The sequence below is a fragment of the Schistocerca cancellata genome, chromosome 6, assembly GCF_023864275.1.
Source record: "Schistocerca cancellata isolate TAMUIC-IGC-003103 chromosome 6, iqSchCanc2.1, whole genome shotgun sequence".
Lineage (NCBI taxonomy): Eukaryota > Metazoa > Arthropoda > Insecta > Orthoptera > Acrididae > Schistocerca > Schistocerca cancellata.
In genome coordinates, this window is record NC_064631.1 from 574,857,835 (window position 1) to 574,875,552 (window position 17,718).

General features: G+C 37.6%; 1 protein-coding gene across 2 annotated transcripts in view; it reads left to right on the forward strand.

Annotated features, from left to right (window-relative positions):
- The window catches only part of LOC126190679 (gamma-tubulin complex component 6), a 253,518-nt gene that overhangs the window by 107,940 nt on the left and 127,860 nt on the right, over positions 1 to 17,718 (forward strand). For both annotated transcript variants that reach the window (XM_049931130.1, XM_049931129.1), the window contains exon 8: positions 4,155 to 4,316. In XM_049931130.1, coding sequence (XP_049787087.1) covers positions 4,155 to 4,316 — 162 coding nt within the window. The remainder of the gene's footprint in view (positions 1 to 4,154; positions 4,317 to 17,718) is intronic.

Here is a 17,718-nt window from a genome sequence, read left to right on the forward strand (position 1 = left end):
TTGCACCAGCATACTACACATCAGCATTGACTTGACTGAGTAAGCACATTGCAAGAAAACGACTAGAAGTTTCTAGCACTGGGTGGTGACTTCAGGATGACAATATGTGGCCTCTCCTAGCAAATCAAATTGTGCTAATTCTGGCTCAGTTCAACATTACCTGTGTACCACATCTGCCTTATAACGCTGATCTTGCCTGCAGTGACTATTTTTTCTCTCAATCAATAAAGGCAAAGTTTCGGAGCATTCAGTTGTAAAACCCTGCAGCAGAACTCAAGAAAAGTAAGGCAATTCTCAGTGGCCTGCCAAAGAATGGCCTGGCATGTGTTCGAGGACTGGCCACTATGAAAAGTGCAGTCAAGTGTGTGTGTGTGTGGGGGGGGGGGGGGGTAATGAGAGTTACTTGAAAAAAATAGTGTACTAATTGAAATGGAGTAATCAGCCACACTCTCTGTTGATCAGCCCTCATACCACATGTACTAAAAAATATATATCCTAAGCCTGTGACTCTTCAAGCTCTCCTGAGCCTGTCCAAATGTATGTGTACACACACACACACACACACACACACACACACACACACACACACACACACACACACACACACACAAAGAGAAAGAGAGAGAGGGGGGGGGAGACATATGATAAGAGTATAGGTATTTATAACTAGTATTTTATCCACCCTCAGCAACTTAGTTGTATATAATGAAATAATAAACAGCCAAGCCAGATGTGTAAAAGAAATTTAATTTCTTTGCTGGTTTCACCAAACTCTTGGTTGTGAACTCTAGGTTGTGGTTTATTGGTAGAATCCTGAAGCGATGCAGTCCTTCAAGAAAGGAAATGGCTTACAATACGTAAGTTCATCCAGTCTTAGAGTATTGTTCGTCTGTATGGGACCCTTACCAGTTGGGTCTGATTCAAGAGATTGAAAAGGTCCAAAGAAGAGCGGCAAGATTCATGACTGGTACATTTAACCATCGCGAGAGCATTACAAATCTCATAGAAAGTTTGAACTGGTACACACTTGCTGATAGACGGTGCACTAAACGGAAGGGGCTGCTCACTAAATTCCGAAATCCGATCTTCACCGAGAATGTAGAGCATACATTATTACCACTAACTTTCAAATCGTGCAGTGATCACCATTCAAAGATAAGGGAAATTAGAGCTCATACTGAGGCGTTCGGACAGTCATTTTCCCTTGCGGGGGGGGGGATATGACTATGGCACAAATTGTGCCCTCCGCGACACACCACTTGGTGACTAGCAAAGTATATATGTAGATGTAGAAAGAAACTAAATTCCTTTTACTGGTTTTGGTAAAGAAATTAAATTTGTTTTATGCAAATGGTTGCTTATTTTTTCGTTAGATATTTATATATCACGTATGTCTACAAAATGCATGGACCATGCCTGCCCAACAGTTTATTACAGTATCATCTAAATATTTGAAGTATGAGAAACATAGTTAGCAAAACTCAAAATGTTCATGACCAATTTGCTTCAAATTTTTACACAATACTGTTATAAACTTTTGGGTGGGCATAGACTATTCATTTTTTTTAAATATATGAGATATATAAAATCCTAACAAAATAATATATAAAATTGAGATTTTTGCTAACAATGTTTCTCTTTTATATAGTATATACACGTTTATATAGAGTACGTATTTAAAAAATGTATCATATGTCCATTTGTATGTTTATTAAAGTGTCATGTAGAAGTTGTAGTAAATCAGTCAAGAACTTTTTGAGATTTTTTTCTAACCACCTTCCCATTCATACATTAATGTATACTTAATCCTATACACATAAAAAATGTGTAGCCGCCTGAATGCTTGTGAGAGTAATGTGCAAAAATTTGAAGTAAATTGGTCAAGAACTTTACAAAATTTTTGGTAACAATGTTAAAGTATGATTTGTCTTCTTGTAGAAGTATAGGTTTTGCATGCATATTTATACATCACACATATTAAAAGAATGTGTAGCCTATGTCTGTTCGAACATTTATTAGAGTATCGTATAAAAATTTGAAGTAAGTTGGCCAGGAACTTTCTGATATTTTTGCTAAAAACCTTTCACATTTATAGAGTATGCATATTGTTATATGATATATATTTAAAATATATGTGGCCCATGTCCATCTGAAAGTTTATTAGAGTCCCTTGTGAAAACCTGAAGTAAATTGGTCAAGAACTTCTGAAATTTTTGGTAACAATGTTTAACTATGACTTGTCTTTATTTAGGAGTATAGGATAGATTTTAAACAAAAGTGATATATACAAAAATGTGATATATTGTTTTCTTCCTTGCTGTCAATTTTACAGAAAATAGGGAAGTTGTATTTATGCCTTGTTGGCTTGTGATTAGAATACTATTATGAAATCTGAATCATTTGAAATTTTGTAATCCTACCCATCCGCAGATTTAAAATATGTGAAGTATTGTGACTGAAGTTACTATCCTCATAGATCCAGTAGCTGTAGAGGTCTCTCTCATATCTCATATACCAATATTCCCAGTCAATTTACACAGTCATTTTAAGTGACTTCAGAGGCCGATCAAGTTCCCTTTTCCATTAGGAAAAAACAAGATTAAGGTCAGAGTGGGGGGAGGAGAGGGGAGGTGAGAAAATGGATGTAGAGAGGGTGATGGACAGAGAGAGGCAGGCTGGAGGAGGTGGAGAGGAAGAGGAGGGAGGAGGAAATGATGCACAGTAAGGAGGTTGCGGGGAGGGGTGGTGGGCAAAGAGAGAGGGAGGAGAAGATGGGCAGAGTGTAGAGGGAAGGAGTTTAAGAAATCTACCTAATTCCCATACATACATTTAGCGGTTGTGAAGCATAGCCATGTTTACTGTTAAGAAATATAGACGAGGTGAACAGAGATGGAAAGAGAGAAAAAAATTTGCAAGTAGTGGTCCAAAGGAATGGAACTAAAAAAAAGTGGCAACAGAGAAAACAATGAAAAGTGTGTGTGTGAGTGTGTGTGTGTGTGTTGTGTGTGTGTGTGTGTGTGTGTGTGTGTAGTGGGGGGGGGGGGGGGGGCAACTAGTTTCAGGATGTGTTGAAACCAAGAAGGTGGTGGAAACCAAGCACATGCTGCTACATTTGAGGAAGTAGCCACATGTGAGTTCTGAAGTACTAGTTCTCAGTGAGCCACATGCTTGGTGGAATAGCCACCTTGGATTTGGGTGTTGCATTTAAAAACATGATGAGGAGTGTTATCAGACTGAAGACAGTGAGTGTGATTATTAATTCTTAGTTACAGTTTTGTGGTCATTGGGAAACAGAACCATGGTTTTATATCTTCTCTTATATTATATTAATCATTCAGTGGATAATAAGCTTTTTGTAAAGTAGGCCTGGCCAGTGATACTACTAGATTCACAGAGCAAATTCTGCAGCAAGACAGTCACAAAAGTCAAACCACATGACAAGAAAGTGGACCGAGCAATCTAAAAGCACCTGTTTGTGAATGTTGCATTGGGCAGGGGGTTGACAAAAAAGTAATTTTTGTGATGTGCAGATGATAGTTGGTTGGGAAAATGTAATTTTGAGGCTTGACTTAAGAAAATCGTAGTTCTTGGAGAGAGGCTGATTGACGCTGTCTAGACAAAGATAGTAGTTACTTCAAATTTACAAATTTACCCCTCTCTTCATTTCTGGATGAAGTAACTCTGTTTTTAAAAGCTAGCAAATCTATTTCTGTAAGTGTTCAATAGATTCATAAAACATGATAAGGGATTGCTTTTTATACTTTATTGGGTTTTTGTTTCATCTTGCATCTCATTATGCATGGGTATGCATATGGTTTTGATTAAGAGTGCTGTATAACAGTTACCTACCCACTGACTAACTCAGTAGGTTTCCTTACTAAGCATGCTCAGTTCATAAGGTCTGTATTCACACACGGCCACACACACACACACACACACACACACACACAAACCCTATATACAGAGTTTGTGATATTTTATTTGTGTTGAAATCAATATTATTGCTTCTTTCTCATAATGCACTACCTTAATGGCTTACTCGTTTTGAGTCTCTGTTTTTATGAGAATGGTTTCTGAATTTATTTAAATATATTACTTTCCACTTTTAGTTGGCATTTACTGTCTTTTGTAATAAATTTTAAATTTTTCTCCAGGACTTGGATGCATTCACAACAGCACAAAATATCTGTGTAGAAGGAATTTCTCCTGACACATTACAGAATTTTCTCACAAATTTTTTGGCAGTTGGATCACTGGTATATCAGTTAGAAATATTGGTGCAGTCACCTCCAGAAGGTTGTTGTCTGGCTTATCAGGTAAAATGAATACAGTATATTTATTTGCAATGTATTTCCAGTTTACATTGACCAACTTTTTAACCTTCCATTAGGTCAAAATTAGAAAATACTGTTTATAGGCAAACAGTGGTATGAGAAGAGGCTGCCACTCTTTGTTTAGAGAGAACTTTGAGCAGCATAGAGGCAACTTCATAACTCTTCTTTTGGACATTCATTCTCTATCAGTGAGCTTGACCATATGTGTGTGAGGGGTGGGGCGAGGTGGGGGGGAGTCACGTGCGAACTTGTACTGAACAGAACTAAACTGAATTGCTAAACTGTGGCCTGATTAGGCTACCTCTATACATGGAGTGTTATTCTTTTCTCATACCATGGCCTTTTCATCACCTGTATTTCTCCATTATCTAATTTATAAATGTTATGTGTTAAATAAAATACGTGATATATTCTTCTTCCATGTGTGTTCTCTAACAGTTCATTGACAAACAGAGCAGTACAATTCTGAAATAAAGTAGTCTACATATGAGGTACACCAAAGGAAAATAAGACATTTCCTATAAAAGGGTTGTAACTACTGCAGTAGGTTGCTGTTTTGCTGATAGGTGATGGACTATTTTTGCCACTACAGATAGCATTTTTGTAGTAAACTCATTAACCCATTTCTTCATTCGTGAACAGTTGTTATACACCAATGTGGAGAATTCTTCATACTGAAGACAAGCACGCTTCAGAAATTTATCACAGTCTAAAGCAGGCATATAGAGGGCAGTATCTTCCATGTTCTGATGTTGTCAGCATTGTACACTGAAACAACAGAGCATCAAGGCCTTCCGATAGCTTGGTCAAATGCACATTGTCTCAAACTCTGCTGTAATTTTGGCTATGGATCATATCACATGCAAAGATACCTCTCTTGGAATTGCTGCTAAGTTTGATAAACAAGGGAACCGTGCTTCACACAATTCGAAAGAAACTTGTTAAAAACAAAGGCTGTGCTTAGTGAGTGCCCAAAAATGTATTAGAGAATCAGACTATGCCAAGAATGTGTGTTTTCGAGGTCCATATGTCATGATACATGGAGTAGGAATGGATTTAACTACCAAAGTTTTGTGATGACACTTGGTGCCACCATTTACTCTTGTCTCCAAACAGAAGAACATAGAGTGGTGGCGTTATGGCTCCCTTTGTCTGAGATCTCTCTTTTTTCCTTGAAGGCTGGTAAAGTTGTGTTCACTTTGGTTTTCAATGTGCACAGGAGTTTCTACATTGAGCACTTCACTCCCTTGCTAAGTGCTGGGGCATGTGGATCACTCTCAGTAGATGTGTATCCTAGTTTAGTTTTTTGTATCTTCTGTAGATCATATTCATGAAGTTTGCCATTTCTGTGCATCGGTAAGGTAAATTGTGGATAGTGTAGCAATTTTTTCCCCCTAGTGTTATATTGAATGCTACTATTATTTTGAAATGGTGCCTGATTTTTCACAACAAACTTTATACAAGAGTAAATGTAATTCATAATTGTATGCCAAATTTTGTAAACAGTCATCTACTTGAAGATCAAGAACGGCCACCAGATATTATCCTTACAACACATTTGTATACAATGAATACTTTGTGTCTGTGTGTGATATTGCTCCAGAAAATTATTTCATATTGCATCAGTGAATGTAAGGTTGTAATGTAATTAATTTTTAATGCTTTTATCACCAAAATGTTCAATTACACATATAACAAATGCCACTGAATTCAAGCATTTGAGAAGATCTATAGTAATTCATTTCTAATACAAGTTCTGATCAGTATGCACACACAGAAATCTTGAACAATCAGTTTTAAATATTTCCTTTCTCTTGTCCTACATTGGCATGGATGGTGATGTATATTGCATTAAGCAGATTGAATGATCTTTTTTTTTTTCGCTAAAGTAAGTGATAGTCAGTTCACAAGGAACAGGTAGTAACAATTTTGAATATTTCTTACTTTCTTGTACAGCAGCTCTTTTGGGGTTTATTAAAATGCTTGCATAATCAACAAATAGTACTATTTCTGCTTTATCAGTGTAAGGTAGGAGGTCATTCATGTATAGCAAGAACAAGAGTGGTCCCAGAACTCAACTCTGTGGAATGACACTAGTAGTTTGTTTCCACTCAGGAGGAGGTTCATCATGAGAGCTCCATGAGCTATCTGATATGACCCTTCACTTCCCTTCAGTTAAATATGAAGTGAGCCACTTACTCATTGTACCTTGAAAGCCATAAATTTTAAGTATCTCAAAAAGAAATTTGTAATTTTCACAGTCAGGTGCCTTAGACAGGTCACAAAAATCCCCCTAGATGTAATCTTATCATTCACATATTTTAATAAATGAAGAATGAAATTGTAGATGCCATGTTCAGTAATGAGGTCTTTCTGGAATTCAAATTGTGATGGGCTCAGAATTGTATGTTTGTAGACATGCTTAGCCATTACTAAATGCATTTCTTTTTGCAAAACTTTTAAGTATAGAGTAAATAGTAAAACTTGTCTGTGGTTATTAATGTCTTCCTACTTCCTTTCTTAAAGAAGAGGGTGACAGTGGCATACTTTAGCCTGCCTAGAAAGATACCTTGTGAAAATACTGTAGTAAATGTATGACTGAGTATAGTTGCTATACAGAACAACATTCCTTTAATATTTTGCTAGCTGTTCTATCAACCATATGAGAATATTTACTTTTAAGAGAGATAATTAGTTTTCTTGTTTCCCTATAAGAAGCTGGAGTGATCTCAGTTTGACTGAATGCTTGTTGTACTGACTGTCACATATACTGCTATGCTTTTTCTTTTGAGCTAACTGTATTGAGTTTATCAGTTGCATTTAGAAAGTGACTGGTAAAGAGTCTTGCTGTATATTTGATGGTATGGACAGTTTGATTATTATCTTTAATTAATAGATCATCTTGTTACATGATATGTTTCCTTATTTCCTGTCTAACTATGATACATATTGATCTGATATTATTTTGAAACAGTGGAAAATCCCAGATAGAATAATGATAGTTTGTGAAAAGGATACATTGCTACTCACTACATAGTGGAAATGTTGAGTTACAGACAGGTGCAACAAAAGACTGTCAAACAATTAAGTTTTTGGCCAAAAAGCGTTATTCTGAATTAGATGAAACACACACACATTCACACAAGTGCAACTCTAACTCTCATGACTAATGTCTCTTGCTGCCGAGGTAGACTTATTAACCTCTGGCATACCATACAAGCTTATCTATGTTTTTATATCTCTTATCAATAAAGAACAATACTTCATATTCATTATTCATGGTTTCTTTTAGGCACCACTCGTGTTTCATTTGGAAACAGATATTAAAAGGGGAGAGACATGTACTCGGAAATGCATTAAATCTAAAATTTACATTCTCTCCGTAACATACCTCGTAGTAGCTGATGCTTTGTGGGTTCCTGCTAAAAGTGTCTGTTTATTTATTTCTCACTCCATCAATCCAATTGTGGTAAACTCACAAGGATACAGAGTGTGTCAGTAAATAATCTATACATAGGTAGTATTAAAACAGTCAATCATACAAAAGTAATACACCATATTTGCATTACACATGTGTGGTAAGAATGACAGATTACAGCAAACATTGGACACTAAAAGTGAAAAACAAATATAAAATCAGTGAAAATAACTCTGAATATTACATGAATGCAGTACCTTCACCACTGCTCAAACTTACAGTATGGTATGTCAAACTCAAAATTTGTGGTTCACAGATCTATTAGGTTTTATCACCGTGGCTAAAAAACTCTTCCAAGCTGTAAAATGACCTTTCCAATAGAAATTACTTCAGATGCTCCCTAAAAGAGGAATGGTTATCAAATTTGCTTTTAATATCTGGAGGGAGAGCATTAAAAACTTTTGCGCCAGAGAACTGCACACCCTTTCGCACCATAGTCAGATTTTTACAGTCACTGTGAAAATCATGCTTTCACATAGTATCGTATCCATGGTATACACTATCTCTTTTATAAAACTCATAATTTTTGCTGATGAAACACGTAAGAGAAAATATGCACTGGGAAGCAACAGTAAGTATTTTTAGTTTCTGAAAAAGGTTTCTACAACTACATCTAGAGTCCACATTGCTTATTATTCTTACAACATGTTTTTGAAACAAGAGTATTTTCTTTGCTAGTGTTTGGTTTCCCCAAAATATAAGAGAATGGAAATATCTGTAGTATGCTACATTCATTGTGTGTATATTTCCGCTCTTGGAGAGACGCTTAGGGCAAAAATTGATGAGCTGAGTCTCTTCTGCAGGTTATTATATGATGAGACCAGTTTACTCTGGAGTCAATTACAACACCTAAAAACTTTGTTGTTTCAGTTCTTTCTATTGACTCGGTCACACACTTCACAGTTAACTCATCCTCAGTTTTAGCAGTTGCAGTAAACTGATATATTTAGTCTTATTAAAGTGCAATGAGAGTCCATTGATGTTAAACCATTTCATTAAATCAATAAGAATATTCTTAGCAGATCCTTAAAATTTTTGACATGTATGACCATCAGTCATAATGTTGGTGTCATCCAGAAAAATGGTAAAAAACACTGTAACTTTGTACTTTGAGGTACATTATTTATAAATATGAAGAAAAGGAAAGGACCAAGAATGGATCCTTGGGGCACTCCACAGTTAATGGTTCTCCAGTTAGATGAGACCAGGCCTCCTTTCTATCTTTGAGGGATTCTGATCACTCATGTGCTATACCACTTATTCCTAATAGATCTGCTTTCTGTAATAGGATTTGGTGGTTCACAGTGTCAAAGGCTTTTGACAAGTCACAAAATAAACCCGTTGTTCCCACTTTGTTATTAATTGAATCCAGAACTTTGTTCATGTGAGTTCATTAACTGTTCTCACACTTTTCCTAGTTAATGCATGATTTAGATTTATGTTGTCTGTTATGGTGAATTGGCCGTCATGGTGTGATAACACATTTCATACTCACTGAACATCAACCTTATTGACTATGTCCTCTTATACAAAAACATTGAGTATTAAAGTGACCTGCACGTTTCTGCTGGGAAAGTTTACATCTGAGATTAACTAAAATTTCTATAAAATGTTTTTTCGCAGGCTCATTCCTAGAATCAATACTGAAATCATCACAAATTATTATTTGCCTCCCTTTGTCAAATGAGTGACATAAGGCAGATTCAGTATTTTGTAAGAAATTCTGAAAATTTCCCACTGGGGCTCTGTAAAATGTAATAATTATAATTGTGCTGTGAGACAAAATTTCACATGCACATGTTTCCATGTTTTGTTCTGTGCAAAAACTGCTTCTGTCTGTAGTTTTGAATTTATGATCATTTAGCATGTACTTGACAACTCCTCCTTTCTATGTATTGCTTCAGCAACAAGAAGCTCCTAATTTATAATCTGTAACATTTAACATTTCTATTCTCGTATTTACAAGGCACTCAGTCAAAGTAAATCATCTACATATCAACTTCCTACTTTATTTAGGTAAATAATAAGTTATTAACTTTATTTTTCCAGCCCCTGATATTTTATTGTATGAATTTAAATGTACTCTCCAGCATTTGGAGCATCTTTCTGCCATTATCCCTGGCATCAAGAAATTCCATGACTACACCTATGGCAGAAATTTCACTCTTCTAGCTGAACACAAACCTCTGCTGCCACTATTCAAGTCCTCCATCCCCAACTGAACTAAGATGGCATGCCACATCCAATGCTGGCCACTGTTCCTGTCAAGCTACATTTATGATATCAAATATCACTCCACTGCACATCATGCTAATGCTGACCTGCCATCTTGACCACCTCTAAGACAGGACTCCGGGTTTGACACTGACCCGTTGTTTGTTTCCACATGGATTCTGAGGCAGAAGATGCAATAGACAGGCTCCCTTTCAATGTCCATCTCATCTGGAGGCACACAGCAGTAGATCAGGTGCCCTTCCATAACAAAGCCTTCAATCAACCAGACCTCCACGAGTTTTGGACCTACCCACCAATGCACCATCCCCACTCAAGGGGGCACCAAATGAACACGTCATCATCCTTGAGGCACTGCAGTGTTGAGTTCTTGATCTGCATCATCCCTGAGGCACTGCAGTGTTGAGTTCTTGATCTATTCCACGAGGGCCACTGGGACATGGTCCTCAGAAAGAGGCTGGTGTGCCAACATATCTACTGGTGAAGTATGGTCTCTACTATCACAGATAAGCTGCATCCTGCTCCACAAGCCAGAGAAAGCAGGCTGCCCCTGCTTGATGTTATTTCCCTTGGACAACTACCTGTGCTCCGTGGTCATGGGTACATTTGGATTTAGTTAGTCCCTTCTTGGGAACCTCATGGCTTGTAGTCATTGACATTTGGAACTGGCTTCACTTTTGCAAAGAAGATGGCCTCCACATCTTCTACCCATACCATCAAAATCCTTAAACACATTTTTGCCTTGAAGGGCCTCCCTGCATCTAAACTAATTTCACTGGTGAATAAATTTCATTTATTTATGGAAACTTTTGTTCCATTCACACTCAGTGGCTCTTGAGAAGTATTGGAACTGTGTTTATTAATAAAATTTTGTGATTGTGACTACTGGCTTTCTTTTGTGGATGTCTTCCGAGAATGGGATACATCAGAGTACATAGTCTAGAATTCATAAAGCAATTTTCTGAAATCATGTCCTACACTAATGTCCAAGATTCTGCTCCTGCTCACACCACTTAGAACCATTTTTCATCATTCCACTGCCCCCCCCCCCCCTCCTCCTTTCCCAATACATGCGTCAAAAAAATAATTATATAAACAAATAAATAAAAATAAAAAATATATTGCCGCACAATCTCCACTATGCTCTAGTTTGGACTCCGAGCTCCTTGTAAACCCATCTTATTGCCTTGTTGCTATCAACATCACTGAAATTGTCACAAGACAATAAATTAGTTGTCTTATGCATTCTCATCCTACTACCTGTGCAAATCCTATTACTGACAAGACCTATGCCATCAAAGGGACAGCCAGCATTGAAACAGTTATATACCAACTAATGTGCAACCACTGCCTGGTCTTTCATATTTATAAGACAACCACGAAATTGTTAATAAGGATAAATTGACACTACCCTGTTGCAGTGCACATCTGTGACACAATAGTGGTTGCTGTATCACGCTCACTGTCTCATTCTCCCACCTGATACCAGGATTTTATAACTTGAAAGATGGGAAATTGCTCAACAACTTTTGCTTTGTTCTTACCACTTCCCTGCAGTCTACTTACAGTAATTTTTCTTGGTACAGTCTGTTTTCGCATTTAATTCCCATTCTGTCCTTTTTATTTAATTTCTTTCATTCTCCCTTTGATTTCCTGCTCTTTTGGTATATGTTATGTCTGTACAATCATCTGTAATATGCCTAATACCTTCTCTGTCATTCACTATGATCTATTTTTCCCTCTCATCCCGTCCCACATCTTGAGTGGTGTTTATCTTCATGATTTCCCAGTCTCTTTGCCTCCCAACATTTCTTTCTTTTGTTGTGAGCACCTGGTTACAAGAGCTAGCTATTTTAATGAATTTTTATGCAAATCCATCTGTTGTCTCTCTGCTTATTTGACAAATGTTTTCTATTCAATTATCACTTTCCACGTACCGGGTGATCAAAAAGTCAGTATAAATTTGAAAACTGAATAAATCACTGAATAATTTAGATAGAGAGGTACTAATTGACACACATGCTAGGAATGACATGGGGTTTTATTAGAACCAAAAAAATACAAAAGTTCAAAAAATGTCCGACAGCTGGCACTTCATCTGATCAGAACAGCAATAATTAGCATAACAAAGTAAGACAAAGCAAAGATGATGTTCTTTACAGGAAATGCTCAATATGTCCTCCATCATTCCTCAACAATAGCTGTAGTCGAGGAATAATGTTGTGAATACCACGTCCCCCAGGCTGTGGCTAAGCCATGTCTCCGCAATATCCTTTCTTTCAGGAGTGCTAGTTCTGCAAGGTTCGCAGAAGAGCTTCTGTAAAGTTTGGAAGGTAAGAGACGAGGTACTGGCAGAAATAAAGCTGTGAGGACGGGGCGTGAGCTGTACTTGGGTACCTCAGTTGGTAGAGCACTCGCCCGCGAAAGGCAAAGGTCCTGAGTTCGAGTCTCGGTCCAGCACACAGTTTTCATCTGCCAGGAAGTTTCATAAACATTCCTTGTTCTTTCACTACGGCTTCCATGGCGCGACCAGCAAACACTTGTTGGTACCGTTCGACTGCCGCGTCTACAGTTGTCTCATGATGAAATTCAAACCTGCACACACAGACAGGTGATGTGGAGTGAATAGGCTCTCTCACACTTATATTTAAAATATCATGTGTTCAAGATGGTAGTAGGCCGAGTGATTCTAGAATTTACGCGGAAATTCTCGAAACACTACATTTCCCCCTCCTCAGATCGAACATGCGATATTTTATACATAATCATTATGTGCATTATCATCATACATAATAACAATTCACATTTTAAAAGTATTAATCTATTACATAGGTTTATATACTTTTATTTTATTTTATCTTCTTCACCCTTAAATCTTTGTAGTCTATAGAGCAAGCTTCTGATTTTTTTTTAAACCTAAGCATATTTATTTATGCTTTCAATCTGTATTATTATTACTTAGGAATTGTTAGGACTCTTTCTTTAACTCCAAGCACAAACTTTAGGTGTTCATAACACTTGAGTACTTTATTTTTATTCTAATTCTTTCTACTACTTCTTTAGTACGTAACAGTCTCATTATTTATAGACTGTTGTTTGGAGGAACTCTGGGCAAAATAAAAGTGTTCTCTTTTGACACTCCTAAACTTACGTAAGATAAAACATGTGACTTCTGTCACAATACTGTCCCCTCCTGCTAGGATCAGTACCTATACCATGCCTGTGGGTTGACCATATGAGTACACTTCCTCCTTCCATTCTGGCAGGGACGTCCCTTTTTACAACATCCCTAATTTTTAGGCCACGGTTTGTCCTATCTCCATGTAGGTTCACCTGCTCTTTATATTCAGTAAATGCTGGGTACGCCCCCCCCCCCCCCTTTCCTTTCTGAGTAGGTAATTTTAATGTATGTTTTTAAGTGTAGCTTTGTGTGTATGCAGATGTGTGCTCGTGTAGTCTGATTCTCCAGCCTATAAGATGTAGGTTATTGGAAACCACAGAAACAAAGGAGGACTTCTGCGATAGAAGAAGAAGAATATGGAAAGAGTGAAAAAATAGATAGGTCCTCAGAAGAGAAGTAAGAAAGGAAATAAATAGAAATAGTTGCTAAGATCGAAGAAGAGAAAGAAGATAGCCCCAAAGGCAGGAAACCCTTCCCACCCCCCTTCCCCAGGATCCCTACCTTGCCGGTACTCGAGTGAGAAGCTGGAGGAGGTTTGGTGTTAATTCGCCTGCTACAGAACGGACATTCCCACCTTCATTGTTGAGGTCCCTGAAGGAAATCTTAGCAACCCTATGGAAATGGCAAATGGTGAAGAATCAGACACACTTGTTTGCGAGGGTTGTTAAAAAGGTGTGGTGTGTGTTTTGTGTTAGTCATGATTTATGTGTTCTCGTAAACCACGCTGCGTGCTGTTATCACAATACCCACTGCTTTCCAAAACTGATACCGAGCGAGGTGGCGCAGTGGTTAGACGCTGGACTCGTATTCGGAAGGACGACGGTTCAATCCCACGTCCGGCCATCCTGATTTAGGTTCTCCATGATTTCCCTAAATCACTCCAGGCAAATGCCGGGATGGTTCCTCTGAAAGGGCACGGCCGACTTCCTTCCCCATCCTTCCCTAATCCGATGAGACCGATGACCACGCTGTCTGGTCTCCTTCCCCAAACCATCCAACCAACCAACCAAAACTGATACAAACCCTCCCATCTACATCACATCTTGTAAAAGGTATAAAATATGTTACACAAAATAGAAAATCTATACACTATGGTATAACAGTTGTTCAAATATTCACCTGATACTATATTTTTCCAGAAACATAATATCTCAGTCAGTTTATTTCATCTGGACATCGCCTTTTATCCATGATTCTCTTCAGCCAGTCCTTAGGTTATAGTCATATCCAGTTTCCTATGTAATCAGATTATAGGATAGTTTAAGAATTCAGAAATAGATGACAGATTAGCTTAAGATTTGAAGGGAATTTGGAGCAGGAAAATTATTTTGGAAGAAACACCGAAAACAACTCGGGATCTGATGGTTGTCATCTGCCTGTTAACTCAGAGTGTTAACGTCCCTGGGGGATAGATGACTCCGCCCGGATCCCATGGATCTGATATTAACTTTACTTGAGCAAGTGCAGACCAGTACTTCTCGTTAAATTTTGTTTGAAAGTCTCCCCACTGCAAAACAATCACCACTTCACTAGTCTATACCACATTAGGAGAAGTTATTCTATATTCTACTCTATCCTGGGTAAGTTTGAATTCTCTCCAGAGTTCATCTGTACTCTTCCTGGTATCAGTAGATTTGGAAGAAGCCATAGGCGATGCATTCCTGGATGTTATTCTCTCAGTGACTTTCCGATCTATAATTTTCTCTACCTGCTTCTCCAGACTACTAACATTTATGATATCAGAGCTTGCTATCTTCTCTTTGAAGCTTCTTTGTACACTGTCTACTCATGTACTTACACCTGTAATTTGCAATTGAATGACAGGTATTAATTCGCTATACTTATCTTGCTTTTCAATGCTATCTTTTAAAGTATGCAATCCCTGCTTTACAGCATCAAACTTAACATTGCATACATTTTCAAATGATCCCAACTTTTCATTGATTTCTGATTCTACAGTATTACATTTTTCATCAACATCAAATTCTAACTTTTTTGCTAAATCTTGTAATTGATGATTCTGTTTCTGACTAAAGTCAGTGAACAGTTGATTTACATGGAGGTTTAAAGAGTTAGTTACTTCATTCTTTAATTCAAATTCCAAATCCTCTGCCTTATTATTTAAATTGTCCAATTCAGTCTTTAAAGCTCCCATGCTTTCGCATGAACTACCAAATTCATTGTTTTGCGATTCTACTTTTTCATTTAGCAAATTTAATTGAGATTTTACTGAGCCTAGTTCTTTCTTTAGAGTTTCATTCTGAGTGTTAGAAGCTTTATTTAATTATAAACTCTGGGCTTCTAGTTTATCATTTAGTTCCATTCTTAAAGCCGCTGAATCTACACTCTGTGCATCTAATTTAGCATTTTTAACTTTGATTAGGTTTACTAACTCAGACCAGTCTGGCATTTCTCTACTGACTGTCATAGCCATAGCTGGTTCTTGGGTTTTTTTCCATTTGCCGTAAGTTATCCATATTCTTATTATCTTTAGACCTGGTAATCATTAAAAAAAATTCAACTCTGAGTATAATAACTACAATAATATTGTTCACTTAACAGTTCTTACTAGTTTGTACTAAAACAATAAAGTTCTGTTTTACACTCACGCGGCATAGAGCTTAGGCTGTGTCGGTGAGCGGATGTGTAACCACCACTGGTGAACAGCAACTGGTAGCGGTGGCATCAGTGGTTGGTTTCTACATAGGCATCGGTGAGCGAATGTGGAAGTTGGTCAGCACCGGTGAACAGCAACTGGTGCCGGTGGCGTCATATGTTGCTTTCTGTGTCTGTGTACTCACAATGTGTGAGAGCTGTATACTCCCCACACCAGATCTTCTTAGTCAAATTGTTCTCGGCATATCTCTTCTTAGTTTAATACGTGGAGATCGTCTCCCTGTTCTTTTAGTGTTATTACTTTCTTACGCCTTCCCTTTTTGTACATTTACTATTTTTCACCATTTGAATTTTTAGGCAGAATCCAATTCTGTGGACTGGTTCTTTGGTCTTGTTATGCTTGGTTGCTATGGCAACACATAATATCTTCTTATTTCATTTTCATCCTAAAAGTCCTGTTTTCTTCTGCCCTTTCACACAGGTCGCCACGTTCTAATGCTTTGCGACGTGTGAGGCAAAAAATTATATTTTCTTATTTTGTAATGTGATGATCACGTATACAAACTTTAATGTCACTGTACTCATCAATTGATGATGTATTTGACTCGAAACCAAAGAGAATTGTCTGCAGAACATAGATATATGACTGCCAGAAACCAACTAAATAACATTTATGAGAGAGTTGGTTTAGTAACCATTCCTCTTCTCACTATGAATCTGAATACACATCTTATCCTCTTCATGTCCAAAATGAACATTAATTAAAAGTCTTTTTCCAAATCCATTGCTCTTTTGTCACTTGAATCATGAAAGTTACAGAACAGCACTGAATACATAAACATTCCTTGTTCTTACACTATGGCTGCCATGGTGCGACCGGCAAACACTTGTCGGTGCCGTTCGACAGCCGCGTCTACAGTTGTCTCATGATAAACTTCAAACCTGCACACACAGACAGGTGATGCACAGTAAATAGGCTCCCTCACACTTATATTTAAAATATCATATGTTCAAGATGGTAGTAGGCCGAGTAGTTCTAGAATTTACGCGGAAATTCTGAAAACACTACAATCTGAATTGTAGGGTCTGAGCTTGGTGCAACACACAATTTATATGTTTTGCATGATGTCATAAGTGCCTGGCATCTAGGGTGCCGTGGCGTATTCCCTTTCTTTTGTTTTTAATAGGAATCATTAGCTCCAGATTTGAGTAATGTGACATGGGAAATTGCCTTTGACTAACCTGATGGTGATGGGATATGTATGAGCAGTGAAGAAAGAGGTTAGATTGTCAATGTATTTATGTAAGGAGTCAGCTTCTGAATGGTTAAATTTGGCACAAATGTCAGAACTGTTTCATTTGCAAAAGGGTGGCAACTGTCAAGTTTAGGTTTGGTGATCTTTGTTGTCTTAATGTGTACCAAACTTGAGGCCAGTCTTCAGTAAGAATGTAAAAATTGAAGAAGGTGGCTGAGGTTTAGAAATTGAAATGTGATTTCAAGAATTACCAACACTTCAGTGTCATAACATGTCCATTTAAGGAAAATATTGCCAGTGTGTCAAAACCATGTTAGGGGCTAAAGATCTACAGATACAGGAAACCCCTGCCTAAGTGAGCAATGAAAAGTTACATAAGGATCGCTCCATTGTGTTGCCAGTACCTGTTATCTCTCTGCCCTTCAGAGACGAAATAATAATTGTCACTAAGTACGAGGGCAACTGAGGTTAGCAGTAAGGATGTCATAACTTTGATATCAGATGGATGCTGGCAATGTTTAGCAACAGTCAGACACTGTACACTATCTGATCAAAAGTATCTAGACGTCAAATGCAGAATTGACCACTAGATGTCGCAAGAGGCAGACCTGCCAGTCTAAT